This window comes from Bos javanicus, chromosome 6 (assembly GCF_032452875.1).
Source record: "Bos javanicus breed banteng chromosome 6, ARS-OSU_banteng_1.0, whole genome shotgun sequence".
NCBI lineage: Eukaryota > Metazoa > Chordata > Mammalia > Artiodactyla > Bovidae > Bos > Bos javanicus.
The window spans coordinates 96,181,576-96,201,625 of record NC_083873.1 but is presented as its reverse complement, the minus strand read 5'-3'; the positions used below and the strand labels follow the sequence as shown (position 1 = coordinate 96,201,625).

Here is a 20,050-nt window from a genome sequence, read left to right as displayed (position 1 = left end):
TGAACTATGCATGGAGGTTCATGACATTGTACAGGAGACAGGGAGCAAGACCATCCCCAAGAAAAAGAAATGCAAAAAAGCAAAGTGGCTGTCTGGGGAGGCCTTACAAATAGCTGTGAAAAGAAGAGAAGTAAAAAGCAAAGGAGAAATGGAAAGATATAAACATCTGAATGCAGAGTTCCAAAGAATAGCAAGGAGAGATAAGAAAGCCATCCTTAGTGATCAGTACAAAGAAATAGAGGAAAACAATAGAGTGGGAAGGACTAGAGATCACTGCAAGAAAATTAGAGATACCAAGGGAACATTTCATGCAAAGATGGGCTTGATAAAGCACAGAAATAGTATGGACCTAACAGATGATATTAAGAAGAGGTGGCAAGAATATACAGAAGAACTGTACAAAAAAGATCTTCACGACCCAGATAATCATGATGGTGTGATCACTGATCTAGAGCCAGACATCCTGGAATGTGAAGTCAAGTGGGCCTTAGAAAGCATCACTACGAAAAAAGCTAGTGGAGGTGATGGAATTCCAGTTGAGCTATTCCAAATCCTGAAAGATGATGCTGTGAAAGTGCTGCACTCAATATGCCAGCAAATTTGGAAAACTCAGCAGTGGCCACAGGACTGGAAAAGATCAGTTTTCATTCCAATCCCAAAGAAAGGCAATGCCAAAGAATGCTCAAACTACTGCAGAGTTGCACTCATCTCACACTCTAGTTAAGTAATGCTCAAAATTCTCCAAGCCAGGCTTCAGCAATATGTGAACCGTGAACTTCCAGATGTTCAAGCTGGTTCTAGAAAAGGCAGAGGAACCAGAGATCAAATTGCGAACATCCACTGGATCATTGAAAAAGCAAGAGAGTTTCAGAAGAACATCTATTTCTGCTTTATTGACTATGCCAAAGCCTTTGACTGTGTGGATCACAAAAAACTGTGGATAATTCTGAAAGAGATGGGAATACCAGACCACCTGACCTGCCTCTTGAGAAAGCTGTATACAGGTCAGAAAGCAATAGTCAGAACTGGACATGGAATAACAGACTGGTTCCAAATAGGAAAAGGCGTACATCAAGGCTGTATATTGTCACCCTGCTTATTTAAATTCTATGCAGAGTACATCATGAGAAACGCTGGGCTGGAAGAAGCACAAGATGGAATCCAGATTGCTGTGAGAAATATCAATAACCTCAGATATGCAGATGACACCACCCTTATGGCAGAAAGTGAAGAGGAACTAAAAAAGCCTCTTGATGAAAGTGAAAGAGAAGAGTGAAAAAGTTGGCTTAAAGCTCAACATTCAGAAAACTAAGATCATGGCATCTGGTCTCATCACCTCATGGCAAATAGATGGGGAAACAGTGGAAACAGTGGCTGACTTCATTTTTTTGGGCCCCAAAATCACTGCAGATGGTGATTGCAGCCATGAAATTAAAAGACGCTTACTCCTTGGAAGGAAAGTTATGACCAACCTAGATAGCACATTCAAAAGCAGAGACATTGCTTTGCCAACAAAGGTCCGTCTAGTCAAGGCTATGGTTTTTCCAGTGGTAATGTATGGATGTGAGAGTTGGACTGTGAAGAAAGCTGAGCGCCAAAGAATTGATGCTTTTGAACTGTGGTTTTGAAGACTCTTGAGAGTCCCTTGGACTGCAAGGACATCCAACCAGTCCATCCTAAAGGAGATCAGTCCTGGGTGTTCATTGGAAGCACTGATGTTGAAGTTAACACTCCAATACTTTGGTCACCTGATGCAAAGAGCTGACTCATTTGAAAAGACCCTGATGCTGGGAAAGATTGAAGGCAGGAGGAGAAGGGGACGACAGAGGATGAGATGGTTGGATGACATCACCGACTCAATGGGCATGGGTTTGGGTCGACTCCAGGAATTAGTGATGGGCAGGGAGGCCTGGCGTGCTGTGTGGTTCATGGGATGACAAAGAATCAGACACGGCTGAGCGACTGAACTGACCGATATAATACTTAATGGCTTATTCGCTCATGTCCGACTCTTTGCAACCCTTTTGGACCACAGCCTGCCAGTCTCCTCTGTCCTTGGGGATTCTCCGGCAAGGATACTGGGGTGGGTTGCCATGACCTCTTCCAGGGATCTTCCCAACCCAGGGGTTGAACCCAGGTCTCCTGCATTGCCAGCATATACTTTACCAGCAGAAAATCTTATAGGTGGCAAAAAATAAAAGTTGATGTCACTAAAAGATGGTGAGGATATAGGGCAATAGCAACTTTTAATCACTGCTGCTGGTGAAGGAGTTGCTTACATAGTACCTAAGGAAATTAATTGGAAAATGTGTAGTGAAGTTGAACATACCATATCATTGACCCAGAAGTTCTACCTTACACATGTCCAGTAAGCAAGATGGGAAATGATGCTAATAGAAACTTTTCTTTGTGATAACACACTAATAGGTATAACACAAATTTCCATCTATGGCATCATGATGGGAAATCATTTTTCAAAAAAGTTTAGAACATTTATACATATTCTTTCAATGGTGTGTGATACAGCAGTATAAACGTACTCCAATATGGGCTAAATTCAAAAATACAGTTTTAAGTGAAAAAAAGGCAGTTTGTTCAAGAATTGGTAAGATTTATCTAAAAATGTTAAAAATTGTAACTATATAGCATTCTCCAGTATTCTAGCCTGGAGAATCCCATGAACAGAGGAGCCTAGCAGGCTGCAGTCCATAGGGTTGCAAAGAGTTGGACATGACTGAAGCAGCTTCTAGAAGTATAGACTGGATCATGTAAGGATAATTAAATATGTGGGAAAATTAGAAGTGAAGGCAAGCAAATGATAAACACAAAAGTCAGGGTAATGGTGACCTCTTGGCAAGGGGTAGGAGGACAGTGTGACAGGAGAACAGTATGGCAGGAACAAAGCGTGCTGGTGTATCAGTTCTGTTCTAATTACTAAACTGGAGGTGGACACAGGGGTGTTTTTATTTTCATGCATTAAAATTTGCATATATGTCACATTGTTTTGTATGTGTCAAGAATTTCCTAACTTGAAAACTAAAAGTAATCATTGATTCTAACTGTGTACTTTTTGCCAGACTGTACTTATTAAGTGACAGTGAAGCTTATCCCACCAATGTGCTTAACATATGTTGTTCCTTTTCCCTTAAAAATCTACTTACTCATGAATTTATATATAATGGGAAGGTTACTTTGGACCCTGATTACAGTCTCATCTCAAGCTTCCATAACCTCCCTAGACTTTCATTTTGTCATCTTTAACATCAGTATATAGTCGCTAATTCATTTTTGGTGAAGATTATAGATGATAGAATACAAAATGATAGAATACTGAAAGAGAAACTTCCCAGGTCAGTAGGTGCCCAATATGCTACTGGAGATCTGTGGAGAAATAACTCCAGAAAGAATGAAGGGATGGAGCCAAAGCAAAAACAATACCCAGCTGTGGATGTGACTGGTGATAGAAGCAAGGTCCAATGCTGTAAAGAGCAATATTGCATAGGAACCTGGAATGTCAGGTCCATGAATCAAGGCAAATTAGAAGTGGTCAAACAAGAGATGGCAAGAGTGAATGTCGACATTCTAGGAATCAGCGAACAGAAATGGACTGGAATGGGTGAATTTAACTCAGATGACCATTACATCTACTACTGCGCGCAGGAATCCCTCAGAAGAAATGGAGTAGCCATCATGGTCAACAACAGAGTCTGAAATGCAGTACTTGGATGCAATCTCAAAAACGACAGAATGATCTCTGTTCGTTTGCAAGGCAAACCATTCAATATCACAGTAATCCAAGTCTATGCCCCAACCAGTAACACTGAAGAAGCTGAAGTTGAACGGTTCTATGAAGACCTACAAGACCTTTTATAACTAACACCCAAAAAAGATGTCCTTTTCATTATAGGGGACTGGAATGCAAAAGTAAGAAGTCAAGAAACACCTGAAGTAACAGGCAAATTTGTCCTTGGAATATGGAATGAAGCAGTGCAAAGACTAATAGAGTTTTGCCAAGAAAATGTACTGGTCATAACAAACACCCTCTTCCAACAACACAAGAGAAGACTCTATACATGGACATCACCAGATGGTCAACACCGAAATCAGATTGATTATATTCTTTGCAGCCAAGGATGGAGAAGCTCTATACAGTCAGCAAAAATAAGACCAGGAGCTGACTGTGGCTCAGACCATGAACTCCTTTTTGCCAAATTCAGACTTAAATTGAAGAAAGTAGGAAAAACCACTAGACCATTCAGATATGACCTAAATCAAATCCCTTATGATTATACGGTGGAAGTGAGAAATAGATTTAAGGGCCTAGATCTGATAGACAGAGTGCCTGCTGAACTATGGAATGAGGTTCGTGACATTGTACAGGAGACAGGGATCAAGACCATCCCCATGGAAAAGAAATGCAAAAAAGCAAAATGGCTGTCTGGGGAGGCCTTACAAATAGCTGTGAAAAGAAGAGAAGTGAAAAGCAAAGGAGAAAAGGAAAGATACAAACGTCTGAATGCAGAGTTCCAAAGAATAGCAAGAAGAGATAAGAAAGCCTTCTTCAGCCATCAGTGCAAAGAAATAGAGGAAAACAACAGAATGGGAAAGACTAGAGATCTCTTCAAGAAAATCAGAGATACCAAAGGAATATTTCATGCAAAGATGGGCTCGATAAAGGACACAAATGGTATAGACCTAACAGAAGCAGAAGATATTAAGGAGAGATGGCAAGAATACACGGAAGAACTGTACAAAAAAAATCTTCACAACCCAGATAATCGCGATGGTATGATCACTGACCTAGAGCCAGACATCCTGGAATGTGAAGTCAAGTGGGCCTTAGAAAACATCACTACGAACAAAGCTAGTGGAGGTGATAGAATTCCAGTTGAGCTATTCCAAATCCTGAAAGATGATGCTGTGAAAGTGCTGCACTCAATATGCCAGGAAATTTGGAAAACTCAGCAGTGGCCACAGGACTGGAAAAGCTCCGTTTTCATCCCAATCCCAAAGAAAGGCAATGCCAAAGAATGCTCAAACTACTGCACAATTGCACTCATCTCACACGCTAGTAAAATAATGCTTAAAATTCTCCAAGCCAGGCTTCAGCAACATGTGAACCGTGAACTTCCTGATCTTCAAGCTGGTTTTAGAAAAGGCAGAGGAACCAGAGATCAAATTGCCAACATCTGCTGGATCATGGAAAAAGCAAGAGAGTTCCAGAAAAACATCTATTTTTGCTTTATTGACTATGCCAAAGCCTTTGACTGTGTGGATCACAATAAACTGTGGACAATTCTGAAAGAGATGGGAATACCAGACCACCTGACCTGCCTCTTGAGAAACCTGTATGCAGGTTAGGAAGCAACAGTTAGAACTGGACATGGAACAACAGACTGGTTCCAAATAGGAAAAGGAGTACGTCAAGGCTGTATATTGTCACCCTGCTTATTTAACTTATATGCAGAGTACATCATGAGAAATGCTGGACTGGAAGAAACACAAGCTGGAATCAAGATTGCCGGGAGAAATATCAATAACCTCAGATATGCAGATGACACCACCCTTATGGCAGAAAGTGAAGAGGAACTAAAAAGCCTCTTGATGAAAGTGAAAGTGGAGAGTGAAAAACTTGGCTTAAAGCTCAACATTCAGAAAATGAAGATCATGGCATCCGGTCCCATCACTTCATGGGAAATAGATGGGGAAACAGTGGAAACAGTGTCAGACTTTATTTTTCTGGGCTCCAAAATCACTGCAGATGGTTACTGCAGCCATGAAATTAAAAGACACTTACTCCTTGAAAGGAAAGTTATGACCAACCTAGATAGCATATTCAAAAGCAGAGACATTACTTTGCCAACAAAGGTTCGTCTAGTCAAGGCTATGGTTTTTCCTGTGGTCATGTATGGATGTGAGAGTTGGACTGTGAAGAAGGCTGAGCACTGAAGAATTGATGCTTTTGAACTGTGGTGTTGGAGAAGACTCTTGAGAGTCCCTTGGACTGCAAGGAGATCCAGCCAGTCCATTCTTAAGGAGATCAGCCCTGGGATTTCTTTGGAAGGAATGATGCTAAAGCTGAAACTCCAGTACTTTGGCCACCTCATGCGAACAGTTGACTCATTGGAAAAGACTCTGATGCTGGGAGGGTTTGGGGGCAGGAGGAGAAGGGGATGACAGAGGATGAGATGGCTGGATGGCATCACTGACTCAATGGACATGAGTCTGAGTGAACTCCGGGAGTTGGTGATGGACAGGGAGGCCTGGCGTGCTGCGATTCATGGGGTCGCAAAGAGTCGGACAAGACTGAGCGAATGATCTGATCTGATACAAATACATCATATTGAAACATGTTAAGGGTTATCGCTTCATTCAGATTCTTTCACCAAGCACATGTGGAACATCTGTTGTGCTACAAATGCTGTAGGGGGTAAAAAATTATTAGGATGTGATGCCTCTCCCCAAGGAGCTAGATTTATTCCCAGGCAACTAGAAGATGGTGCCAAAGGGGAGGTCATTGTGGAACAGAATCTGTTAAAGAACTGTGTAAGAGAAAGGAATTAGTTCTGTAAATTCAAGGGTTTCAAAGAGGCAGTGTCCTGTGAGATGAACCTCCAGTGGTTTTATTTTCATTTGGTTGAGTCAGGTCTTAGTTGTGACACAGGGGATCTTCGTTGCGTAGTGCAGGATCATTCATTGCGCCCCAGGACCCTCTAGTTGTGGCATGCAGGCTCCAGAGCACTGGGGCTTAGTTGTTTCGAGGCATGCGGGCTCTTAGTTCCTCGACTAGGGATTGAACCTGCGTCCCCTGCGTTGCACGGTGGATTCTTCATCACTGGACCACTGAGGAAGTCTGCAGTTTGATTTTTTTGTTTGATCTTATGTATGCAAAGCACCCCATTATCCTTTCTACTTTTGACTAAGCACTCTAAGTCTTTCGGGGGAGTCACCAGAGCTCCAGGAAGAATGGGATGTTGCTGTGAAAGACTCATGCATCCCATACTTTTGCCTCACCCAACAGTCACCCACTGTTGCCTCAGTGGAAGCCGTCCACTCTTGTCCATTTCAGTAGATGGACCTTAGTATCACAAGAACACGAAATCCTCTTTGGTTATTGTTGGACAGAATAAACAGATTCCATTTTACCCTTGTCTAGACTTGGGCAAAGAAAGTGCCCTGAAAATGCCACATAAATATTTTTTTTGGAATGTTGTGTCCCATGAATCATCTGGCTTAATTAGAGTGGTCATTTTGTATCCCTTTTTTATATGACCAAGAGAACCAATATCTGACAAATTTTCTGTCCCGGAGAGAAACTTCTGGGAAAAAGCTAGCATTTACTGGATACCAGCTCCATCAAGCCACAGTGCTAAATTTTTTTTCTTTTTTTCTTTCTGAAAGATCCAATCATTGCTATAAGTATAGAAACATGCTAGAACCTTCTGGTTTATTAAAATCTTCAGAGGCAATGTTTTTAAGATTTCAGCATAATGTTCAGTTGACTTTCATAATGAGAATTTAATAGTGACAAGGGAAAACCTGAGTGTAGCTTCTCCAGAGATTCTTCTTAAAAGCTCAGTTCTGCTAAGAAAAAAAAAAAAAGCTTTTTTAAAAAGAGGAGGTCTCTATTTTCTTTTCTTCTAGAATGATCCTTTTGAAACATTAGTCATGTCATACACACCTCTACTCTTAATCCTCCAATGGTCTCCTAGAAAAAAAGTCTGAAGTTCTTTCTGTGGTTTACTGGGCCACTCCACAATTTTGCCCTTACTTCCTGCCTCTTCTCTTCACATACTATGGCCCAGCCACAGTGGCCTTCTTGGCAGTCCTTGATCTTCACCACACATGTTCCCGAAGGTTAGGGCCTTGGTGCTAGCTCTTTATCTGTCAGGATCACTCTTGCTCAGATTTTTTACAGAGCTCTTATTTTATTTCATGCAGATTTCTGCTCAAATCTGCATAAAGGCTACCTCCCCAGAGAGGCTTTTCTGATCACCCTGTTTAGAGTGTAATTCATATTGATCTCAGTACATGTTTATATGTTTCTCCATAGCATATGTTAAAATCTGATAATATTATGTATGCTATTATATATTGTCAAAATTTTAATTGAAGTATAGTTGATTTACAGTGTTGTGTTAGTTTCAGGTGTACAGCAAAGTCATTTTGATTTTTTCACATTCTTTTCCCTTGTTCAGTTCAGTTCAGTTCAGTTGCTCAGTCATGTCCAACTCTTTGTGACCCCATGAATTGCATCACGCCAGGCCTCCCTGTCCATCACCAACTCCCGGAGTTCACTCAAACTCATGTCCATCAAGTCGGTGATGCCATCCAGCCATCTCATCCTCTGTCATCCCCTTCTCCTCCTGCCCCCAATCCCTCCCAGCATCAGAGTCTTTTCCAGTGAGTCAACTCTTTGCATGAGGTGGCCAAAGTACTGGAGTTTCAGCTTTTTAGCTTGTAAGTTATTATAAAATACTGAGTAGAGTTCCTGTGCTACACAGTAGGGAACTTACAGGGACCTTGTAGGGAACAATAAGTAGGTCCTTATTGGTTATATGGTAATATATTTTTATTTATGTTTTCTTTCTTTCTCTTAAATGTAAACTCTAAGAAGATTGGGGGCTTTGTCTATACCCTACTGTTTGGTACATAGTGGTTTTCAATAAACATTCATTGAATAAAGGAAAAAACTTACAGTTCTGTTGCCTAGAAGAGAAAGGGTTAAATAAAGTTTGAGGCTTTGTAGTGCTATCCATGCTGGTTCAAGACAGAGGTAGTGTGGATTTTTATAGGAAATACACAGAGCTTCACATCAGAAGATCTGGGAACTTCTATTTGGCACCTCACTTTAGAGAGGTCTGAGTGTTGATTTTCTCCAACCAGATGGTTTAGACTAAAGCTGATAAGATCAAAGCAGATAAAGAAAGTGGGAAATTTTCATAAATCTTAAATTTTAATGTAATTACTGCCATCTCTTTCAGTTAGTATGTAAGTACAAAAGCAAAACCAGATACTCAAATTAAAATGTATCACTTTTAAAAATGTATCCTCAGTATCTAATGAACTTTCAGTCATCATTAAAAGGAAAACTTACTTGCAATTTAAAAAATGAGTTGAAAGGCTGTTATAAAACAATAAAATATAATATTTCCATATGCATTCGTGAAAATGCAGGTATAAGCATTGTTTTCTTGTGTCCTAAATTTGTCTTTAAAAAATCAGCTAGGATTTTCATATTGGTTCTTCCTCTCAGGAGTAAGTAGATATGCTAGTCTCAGTAAATTGCAAATTTTAATTTCATAATATTACCAGCCATCTCTTAGGTATTATCATTGTGAGTCCTTTTGGTAGATGAAAGAAAACAGTTAAAACCTGCTTCAAATTAGGTTGTTTAAAATCCCTCTTTCTAATAAGGAAATATTAGGAAAAATTTCTAATACATAACAAAAAGCATTAGTAAAAAGATCAATTTCTAAGAGATTTTTAAAAGTAAGACAAATATTTTAAATATTAATACTTGAATAAAGAAATGAGGGCTGGATTTTATAATTGGCTGATTCATGTTTTTTTTAGATGAGGGCCTATTTTGATGTTAACCTGATTTATTTAATTTTTTTAGTCAAGATTACTGCCATGTTATTGAGATAGTCCATGTGTAATGAAGCTATTAAAATATGCATGTTGAAGCCCAGGTATAATTTGTGTGTGTTTACTTGAGGGCGGTGGAGGGTGGTTTTACTAAAATAATGTCTGTATGTATTTGGAGATGAAAGGTACACGCGAAGTCACCCCTTGGAAGGAAACCAGCTGTTTGTTTTGCAGGGCAGGACTTCAGTCATATACACAGCCTCGATTCAAAGAGTGGGTCTTCTGTGCTCCAGTCTTATTTCCAGTCTCTATTCTGTGTGCAGAATTCATTGAATAGAGTCTCAGAGAAGTGGAGGGACCTATTCTGAAGCGACAGATGAGGGCAGTGCCCATACATCACCCTGGGAGAGTTCCCAACGCTCAGTCAGCACTGAGCTCAGCTGTCAGCTCCTAATGGCATCTTCCCCAGCTATCTTCTCCCTGATGTGCCAGAAATCCATGTCTTTGGGCTCTTTGAGTTTATACTTTACATCATCTTCTGTATCATGTCTCACGTGGCATTTTATTATTCTCACATGTCTGTTTAAGCAATCTCAGTACTCCGAAGTTCTTCTAGTCCACTTTGTATCTATAGCACAGAGCTTGGCCAATTGTAAGTGCTGACTGTATTTTTTCAGAATAAATAAGTTAATCCAAGTGCTACCCATCGCCCACCACCCTGAGAGGGACTGAGGGTGTCAGAGTGCAGCCAAAGTTGAGATGGGATGATCCTGGCTTTTACTTCTGACTCCCAGCCTTGAGAAGGTGCAGGCATTGTGCACAAAGGTTTTTCAAGACTGTCTAGAATTTTAAGCCCTTTTTTCCTCAACAATGGTTCCTTTTCCAAATCCTCAATTTCCTTTTATGATATGAAGTGCAAAAGGGTCAGTCACTGCCCCCTTCTCTTCTTTTCCTAATGAATACCACTGTTGATATTGAAAATCACTGGTCTGCTTGCCCTGAACTTCACCTTGGTTGGAAGGATCTCCCCTTCCTAAAGGGCTTCCCAGGTGGCACTAGCAGTAAAGAATCCACCTGCCAACATAGGCTCCACAAGAGACGCAGGTTCGATCTATGGGTTGGGAAAATCCCCTGGAGAAGGAAATGGCAACCCACTTCAATATTCTTGCCTGAGAAATCCCATGGACAGAGGAGCTTGGTGGGCTACATACAATCCATGAGGTCTCAAAGAGTTGGACACAACTGAGTGACTGAGCACAGCACACAGCCCCTTCCTAAACCAACCCTCTAGCCCTCTAGGAGTCCTGGGTGTAGAGATGTGTGCATGGAACTTTCTCCAGTGTAATGAGGTTTACCCTTGGCCCTGAATGAGAGGGTCAGTGTTTGTGAGTATGTGTGTGTGGTGTGAAGGGGAGGGTGGAGGCAAAGAAAGAAGACTGAAGAAGTTAAAGTGAAAGTTGCTCAGTCATGTCCAACTCTTTGCGACCCCCTGGACTACACAGTCCATGGAATTCTCCAGGCCAGAATACTGGAGTGGGTAGCCTTTCCCTTCACCAGGGCATCTTTCCAACCCAGAGATCGAACCCAAATCTCCCACATTGCAGGCGGATTCTTTACCAGCTGAGCCACAAGGGAAGCCCAAAGAATACTGGAATGGGTAGCCAATCCCATCTCCAGTGGATTTTCCCAACCCAGGAATTGAACCAGGGTCTCCTGCATTGCAGGTGGATTCTTTACCAGCTGAGCTATCAGGGAAACCCTTAAGAAGTTAAACAGAGATTTAAAGAAGAGTGTGAGTTTTATGATCTCTGAAGATTTCTTTGATCTTCTTTTCTAGGTTGACTTTGGATTTGCTAAGAAAATAGGATCTGGACAGAAAACATGGACGTTCTGTGGAACTCCAGAGTATGTAGCTCCTGAAGTCATTCTCAACAAAGGACATGACTTCAGTGTGGATTTTTGGTCCCTGGGAATTCTAGTATATGAGCTCCTCACGGGCAAGTAAGTACCTTCAAGTTGTGTTCAGCCTCTTCTTCAGAGAACTGCAAAAATAACTTATGATAATACATATATATATATATATATATAAGAATTTAACATTTTGGAAGTGTTTTTGATTAAGCATGATGCCTTTTCCTCTTCACATTATGTCCTGTATAGCATGCTTTCTAGGGTATAACATGGTGAAAATATTCAGGAAGGTACAGCAAAGGAGTACAAAACTGCTATAGTTCACCTAGAAGGGCTCCCCAGGTGGCCCTTGTGGTAAAGAACCCTCCTGCCAGTCCAGGAGACAAAGAGACACGGGTTCGATCCCTGGATTGGAAGGAGCCCCTGGAAGAGGGCGTGGAAACCCACTCCAGTATTCTTGCCTGGAGAATCCCATGGACAACAGAGCCTGGGGGGTTACAATTTGTAGAGTTGCAAAGAGTAGGACACAACTGAAATGACTTAGCACTCATGCATGCACCTAGAGGGGCAAGATCTGTTGTTATACATACTATATAAAGTATAATTAATACTTTATATACTTTTAAATTAAGTATAATTTTACTTAATATATACTTCTATATAGTGTATATATAGTAATGCTGCTGCTGCTGCTGCTAAGTCACTTCAGTCGTGTCTGACTCTGTGCGACCCCATAGACTGCAGCCCACCAGGCTCCCCCGTCCCTGGGATTCTCCAGGCAAGAACACTGGAGTGGGTTGCCATTTCCTTCTCCAATGCATGAAAGTGAAAAGTGAAAGTGAAGTCGCTCAGTCGTGTCCGACTCTTAGCGACCCCATGGACTACAGCCTACCAGGCTCTTCTGTCCATGGGATTTTCCAGGCAAGAGTACTGGAGTGGGGTGCCATTGCCTTCTCCAATATATATATACTAATATACTAATGTGTATATATATATATATATATATATAACTATATACTTTTATATTAAGTATAATTAATACTTAACTATAACTTCACTATATTAAGTGAAAGTTTTGGGACTTCATCATCACAATAAAGAGAACTGAAGTTGTGGGCTGTTATTATTTCCTCATATATTTTTTTCAGTTGAGAAAATAGCAGATGTATTTCCATTAAATCCATTGATCAATTAAATTTAACCATATTCTTCCATCTTCCCAATAAATCATTAACCAGAAATGCTAAAAGAAGGAAGCATTGCTGGATTTAAATTTTAATCCCCTTGTCAACTGCTTTCTAGAGGTGCTGATGAACAGAGACAAGACACAGCAGGAGTTTTACAAGTTAAAATTGGATTGTCATTCCTGAAGTGATAAAGAGCTGTATATTAATGAATTCAGGATCCCAAACAGTCATGCCCACACACACACACTTATACATATATGTGCACAAACACATATTACCTCACATTTGTAAAGCCTTTGCCAGCTTACAAAGCACTTACATCTGTTTTATCTAGTTTTGTTTTCACAAACTTATATGGAAGTTAAAGCAGGAATTTTTGTTATCTTAAGGTTTAAATTTGTATTATGAGTATTTTATGATTTAAATGTTATGGATTAGAAGACTGGGTCAGAGATCTACCACTAAGACCTGGGATTTAATCTCACGTCTTCTGACTCCAAATGAGACACGTTTTTTATTAAACACATGTGCCTTATACAAATGAGCTTTTAGTATAATGCATGGATGTACCCACAGCACTCAGGTCAGTTTTCTATCTCCATTTATCATGAACTGATTCGGTCATCCTTTTAAGCCTTTACAACCAAATATCCTCAGTCTTGATTTCAGGGAGGATTTGCATATGGAACGGCATAAGAAATGCTGGAATGAGCCCAGTTCAGGGGATTCAAGGCTCAGCACATACTTTACCAAAGGAGAGTTTCCTGGAATCTTCTTGAACTTTATACACTGCAGATTTCAGTATTGGATTATGTGTGGCTCTGTTCTTTATCCTTGTCCACATGAAAGATTATTTGATATTATCTGCAATATCAAATATTTTCAAATATTCATTGCTTAAGATTTTGAAGGAAAGAAAAGAAAAATGTCCTGCTAGTCATTTAGAGAGAAAATTGCTTACGGTCTCAGGACACAAGGATTTCTGTTTCAAGAATTGGTTTTCTTGTCTCTGGAAAATAAGTCAGCTGCATTTCTAACAGATACGTGACAGCTCTTGTAGGTACCTGGAGAATATACATTTCTGTCTTCATCAGCTGGAATACATTGTTACGTGAAGTGTGGAAATAAAGTGAGGGAATAGGAAAGGGGAATGATTCTCAATAATTTGGAATTGCCAAAACGGTCTTGAGTTGTCCTAAAGAAGTTGAGAGTGGGGGATGGGTGGGAGGGAGATTCAAGAGGGAGGGGGATATAAGTATACTTACAGCTGATTCAAGTTGTCGTACAGCTTGTACACCCAACACAACATTGTAAAGCAAGTATCCTCCAATTAAAAATAAAATATGAAAAAAAAGTTGAGAAATCATTTTTATAAAGGTTTCCTGGGATAGGGTATGGGGACAGTTCATTTTATTAAAAAAAATTTTTTTTTCATTGATTTATTTTTATTTATTTATTTTTTTACTTTACAAAATTGTATTGGTTCATTTTAAATGCCCTAAAGTCAGGAGGTAAATGAAGATAAGAAAAGAACTGAAAAACCAAACCAAAACAAAACACTACCTACTTGTAAATACATAAATAAGTTGAAGATGTTAGAGCAATGTTTTTTGTTTCCTACATCTTTTTATTTATGAGTGAAACATAGATTATTGAAAAGTCGGTGCACCAAACTTGTTTCAAGTTTATTACAAAGAGTGGGAGCTCTCAGTATCCTCCCATCTCAAGCGTGACTAAAATACGGCAGAGTTGTTTGTGAAACTCATCTTTAATTTTCAAAAATTAAATGACACAACAGTGTAGGTTTGAAAGTGATTTTAAAAGCAGAGTCTATGCATTAACATGTTACCCAAATTCAGTGGTTCATTCCCAATGCTTTCTTTTTTAAAAAATTAGTTTATTTATTATAATTAGAGACTAATTATTTTACAATATTGTAGTGGTTTTTGCCATACAGTGACATGAACCAGACATGGGTGTATATGTGTCCCCTCGTGTTGAACCCCCTCCCACCTCGCTCCCCATCCCATCCCTCTGGGCTGTCCCAGGGCACCAGCTCTGAGTGCCCTGTTTCATGCATCAAACTTGGACTGATCATCTGTTTCACATACGGTAATATACGTGTTTCAATGCTATTCTTTCAAATCATCCCACCCTCACCTTCTCCCACAGAGTCCAAAAGTCTGTTCTTTATATCTGTGTCTCTTTTGCTGTCTCGCATACCAGGTCGTCATTACCATCTTTCTAAATTCCATATATATACATTAATATACTGTATTGGTGTTTTTCTTTCAGACTTACTTCACTCTGTATAATAGGCTCCAGTTTCATCCACCTCATTAGAACTGACTCAAATGCATTTTTAATAGCTGAATAATATTCCATTGTATATATATACCACAACTTTACAACTTTCTTATCCATTCGTCTGCCAATGGACATCTAGGTTGCTTCCATTTCCTAGCTATTGTAAACTTTCTTATTCATTGTTGCAACAGTTGCCTTGAAATACTCTCTTTTCTGTCCCCATGCTAGAGTCTCCAGCTCAGTATCTGTTGCTAGATCCTTCTTCTCATCCTGACCTCAGGTCACTTCAGTCCTTGACCTGTTTTCTACCTATTCACTCCTTGGGTGATAACATCAAGTCCCCTGGCCATAAATGCTGTCTAAGGACTCCTCAGAACCACACCTCCAGCCCTAGGTTCTTCCCTGAATTCCAGACTCCTAAGTTCAACTGTTTGCTTAGCATCTCTATTTGGATGTTCAAGACATAACTCTTGATTTTCTTCTTCATAACCTGCTCTGCATCCTTTACTCCCAGCCCACTCCAATCTTAGTAAAAATAGCTCAGTTCTATAGAGCAAAACGCTTTGTGCTTAGTCGCTCAGTCACTCAGTCATGTCCGACTCTTTATGACCCCATGGACTGCAGCCCGCCAGGCCCCTCTGTCAATAGGGATTCTCCAGGCCAGAATACTGGAGTGGCTTGCCATGCCCTTCTCCAAGGGATCTTCCCAACCCATGGATTGCAGCCAGGTCTCCTGCATTGCAGGTGGATTCTTTACCAGCTGAGCTACCAGGGAAACCCCCAAAACACTTTAGCATCATTCTTGAATCCTTGCTTTCTCCTGCATACCACATTCACCCCATTAGCTTCCTTCAAAATAATCTGGAATCCAATCACATCTCCACCTTCACCACTACTGTTCTAGTCCAAGCTACCAGCCCTGCCTTCCCCCACCACTAGAACCATCACAGTTTATTTTCAACGCATTTTTTTGTTTTGTTTTGTTTTTTGTTTTTTTCTACCTTTTGGTCATACCACCTGGCATGCGGGATCTTAGTTTCCTGACCAGTAATTGACTCCACGACCCCTCCAGTGGAAGCATGGAATCTTAACCACTGGACCACCAGGGAAGTCCATCAACACATTTTTAAAACCTTACTTTGGGTTTTGTAAATTAGAACACATTCCCAGGTCCTTCCCATAGCCCACTGGGTCTATAGTCATGTGACCCTCGTCTCTTATCCTCCTGCCCTGCTTACTGACTCCACCAGCAACACTGCCCTCCCTGTTCCAAGAATAACCTGTGTCCACTCCTGACTCCTTGCTATCTTGGAATTCTTTGTCTACAAGAGAACAGTGTGACTCATTCTCGTCTCTGCTTAATTGTCAGCATATGAGAGAGGCTTAGTGGGTTGACATTTTCTTCTCCAGGGGATCTTCCCAACCCAGGGATTAAATCCATTCTTCTGCCTTGGCAGGTGGATTCTTTACCACTGAAGCCCTTTTACTATCCATTGTGTCTGTCTAAAAACATCACTCCTCTCTCACTCTCTGTCCTCCCCTTTATTTTTCTTTTCAGTGATTATCACCACCTGATAGATTACCTCTGTGTCTATCTGTGTATGTATGTATTTTAAGTGGTATTCAAGTAGTGAGATTATTTTCTAGCATATGTGCAGATTTGCTATAAAACAACCTATGAGAGAGAAGGAAGGAGGGAAAGAGAGAGGATGGAATATTAGCTGTAAATGTGTCTCAGATGTGGGTCCTAATGTCCTATTTTGGCTTTTCTCTAGCCCTCCTTTTTCTGGGATTGACCAAATGATGACCTACAATCTGATTCTCAAAGGCATTGAAAAAATGGATTTTCCCAGAAAGATAACAAGACGACCTGAGGATCTGATTCGGAGGCTTTGCAGGTGAGAATGACTATTAAAAATCCTTTGTTTTTAGGGAAAGTGTGAAGGCTTCTTATTTCTGCTGCCATTTTAAAGTTATATGTGTATTTACTTATAGTACTTTTCTATGTAGTTAGAGTATATTTAAAGAAAATCATTTCTACTTTGGGCTTCCCGGGTGGATAGTGGTAAAGAATCTGCCTGCCAATGCAGGAGACGTAAGAGACAGGGGTTTGATCCCTGGGTTGGGAAGATCGCCTGGAGGAGCGCATGGCAGCCCACTCCAGTATTCCTGGAGAATCCCATGGACAGAGGAGCCTGGTGGTCCCTAGGATTGCAAAGAGTCAGATACGACTGAAGTGACTTAGCACGCGCCTACATGTTTTCTATTTAATGGTCTGTACTAGGAGTTTGAATTTCCTTCATATGATAGAACCACAGTACCTTCTTATAGTTTAAAAGTTATCCAGATTGTTCAGGTTATCCTGGAGAATCATCTTTGTCTGCTGTAGAGAAAAACAAAACCACAAAACTTACCATAATGAAGGAGTAATCTATAGCCTCTGTTAATTTTCAGTGGTGATGATAAAGTATTGCTGTATGCCCTCTTTCAGCCTTCAGTTTTTTAAAAAACTACTCCTCTGACCTTATTGCAAATTACTGCAGATTTCTATTTAACATTAAAAGTAATTTGTTGGAGAACAGAAGACTTCTAGAATTTTGTTTAAACTTAAGTTTTTTGCCTTTTTTTAAACATTTTGAACATTTTTTTGCACATACGAACTTTCAAAAGTGCATTAAAATTTAGTAAATTTAGGACATGAAACCTTGCTGCTGGTTTCCCGCAGAAATTTCTTCATGTTTTTAAAATTTTAACTCCATAGTAAATGATTTTCTAAAGCTTTCCTTGGTCTTCTTAGCAAAATTGGTAAGATATAATAGCATCCACCTATTCTTCTAAGTGGAGAAGGCAATGGCACCCCACTCCAGTACTCTTGCCTGGAAAATCCCATGGACGGAGGAGCCTGGTAGGCTGCAGCCCATGGGGTCGCTAGGAGTCAGACACAACTGAGCGACTTCACTTTCACTTTTCACTTTCATGCATTGGAGAAGGAAATGGCAGCTCACTCCAGTGTTCTTGCCTGGAGAATCCCAGGGACAGGGGAGCCTAGTGGGCTGCCATCTCTGGGGTCTCACAGAGTTGGACACGACTGAAGCGACTTAGCAGCAGCATTCTTCTAAGCATTTATTCATAGCTCATTTAAAGCACTGGGATATATACCTATCTATATATCAATATCTATATCTAAGTATCTATAGCTATATAGAGAAAGTAAGTCGCTCAGTCATGTCTGACTCTTTGCGACCCCATGGACTATATAGTCCATGGAATTCTCTAGTCCAGACCACTGAAGTGGGTAGCCTTTCCCTTCTCCAGGGGATCTTCCCAATCCAGGGACTGAACCCAGATCTCCAGCACTGTAGGCGGATTCTTTACCAGCTGACCCACAAAGGAAGCCCATATATGGCCTACAGCTATATACTGGGATATATAAATGCATATATTCATATTTCTGACTGTAATTGGACTGTGGCTCCTCCAGAGAGGGCATATGTTTTCTGTCTCCCTATACACAAATGTGCCTGGTTTATACATATTACTCACAAAATGAATGAATGGATAAAGAAAAAGCATAAAATTTGAATGTAAAATTCACTCAAGCATAATTATTATGAGCTGATTTAAAACTCTTTTTGTAGGCAAAATCCAACAGAAAGACTGGGAAATCTGAAGAATGGAATCAATGACATTAAGAAACACAGGTACATATTTCTCTGCCCAGAAAATATAGAAATATTTTTAAAATGTGGTCATCTTGAAACTTTTCTCAGTATGCTGCAAAGAGCCCTCCCCAGACACTCAGTTTACCCTTTCTGGTGCTTTATTTTTCATCTGTGTTATACTAGCTGCAGTTACAAAGATCAATCTCAGTGTGGTTTCGCCAGTGCTGGAAATTCCCACCAAGTATGGATAAAATTACAAAACAAATCACAAAATTACATATTCAGGTTATAGCAACTTAGCTTTTTATCTGCTGCTATCTTTATTATTTTCCAATATTATCTTGGATTCTGTAAAGGAATCAAATTCTAATTTTGACATTTGATTTGCAGTTAAAGTAGGATACTATCATTGTTACCCATATTCAAGAGAATGGGTTAACTAAACCAGCTATTAAATAGCCTTCTATTTCAGTTTAATTGATATTATACATTAATTTTAAACATAATTTTCCTTTGACTAGCTCTCCACATTTTATTTTATTATTATTTTTAAAATTTATTTCTTTTAGTTGGAGGCTAATTATTTTACAATACTGTAGTGGTTTTTGCCATACACCGATATGAATCAGCCATGGGTATACATGTGTTCCCCATCCTGAACCCCCTCCCACCTCTCTCCCCATCCCATCCCTCTGGGTCATCCCAGTGCACCAGCCCTGAGCACCTGTTTCATGCATCAAACCTGGGCTGGCGATCTGTTTCACATATGATGATATACATGTTTCAGTGCTATTCTCTCAGATCATCCCACCCTCGCCTTCTCCCACAGAGTCCAAAAGACTGTTCTATACATCTGTGTCTCTTTTGCTGTCTCGCATATAGGGTTATCATTACCATCTTTCTAAATTCCATATATATGTGTTAGTGTACTGTATTGGTGTTTTTCTTTCTGGCTTACTTCACTCTGTATAATAGGCTTCAGTTTCATCCACCTCATTAGAACTGATTCAAATGTATTCTTTTTAATGGCTGAGTAATACTCCATTGTGTATATGTACCACAGCTTTCTGATCCATTCATCTGCTGATGGACATCTAGGTTGCTTCCATATCCTGGCTATTATAAACAATGCTGCGATGAACATTGGGGTACACGTGTCTCTTTCAATTCTGGTTTCCTTGGTGTGTATGCTTAACAGTGGGATTGCTGGGTCATATGGCAGTTCTATTTACAGTTTTTAAAGGAATCTCCACATTGTTCTCCATAGTGGCTGTACTAGTTTGCATTCCCACCAAGAGTGTAAGAGGGTTCCCTTTTCTCCACACCCTCTCCAGCATTTATTGCTTGTAGACTTTTGGATAGCAGCCATTCTGACTGGTGTTAAATGGTGCC

General features: G+C 40.1%; 1 protein-coding gene across 2 annotated transcripts in view; it reads left to right on the top strand.

The window, feature by feature from the left end:
- PRKG2 (protein kinase cGMP-dependent 2) overlaps nucleotides 1–20,050 on the top strand; it is a 126,528-nt gene that overhangs the window by 91,922 nt on the left and 14,556 nt on the right. For both annotated transcript variants that reach the window (XM_061420593.1, XM_061420594.1), the window contains 3 exons: nucleotides 11,429–11,592; nucleotides 16,772–16,894; nucleotides 18,635–18,697. In XM_061420593.1, coding sequence (XP_061276577.1) covers nucleotides 11,429–11,592; nucleotides 16,772–16,894; nucleotides 18,635–18,697 — 350 coding nt within the window. The remainder of the gene's footprint in view (nucleotides 1–11,428; nucleotides 11,593–16,771; nucleotides 16,895–18,634; nucleotides 18,698–20,050) is intronic.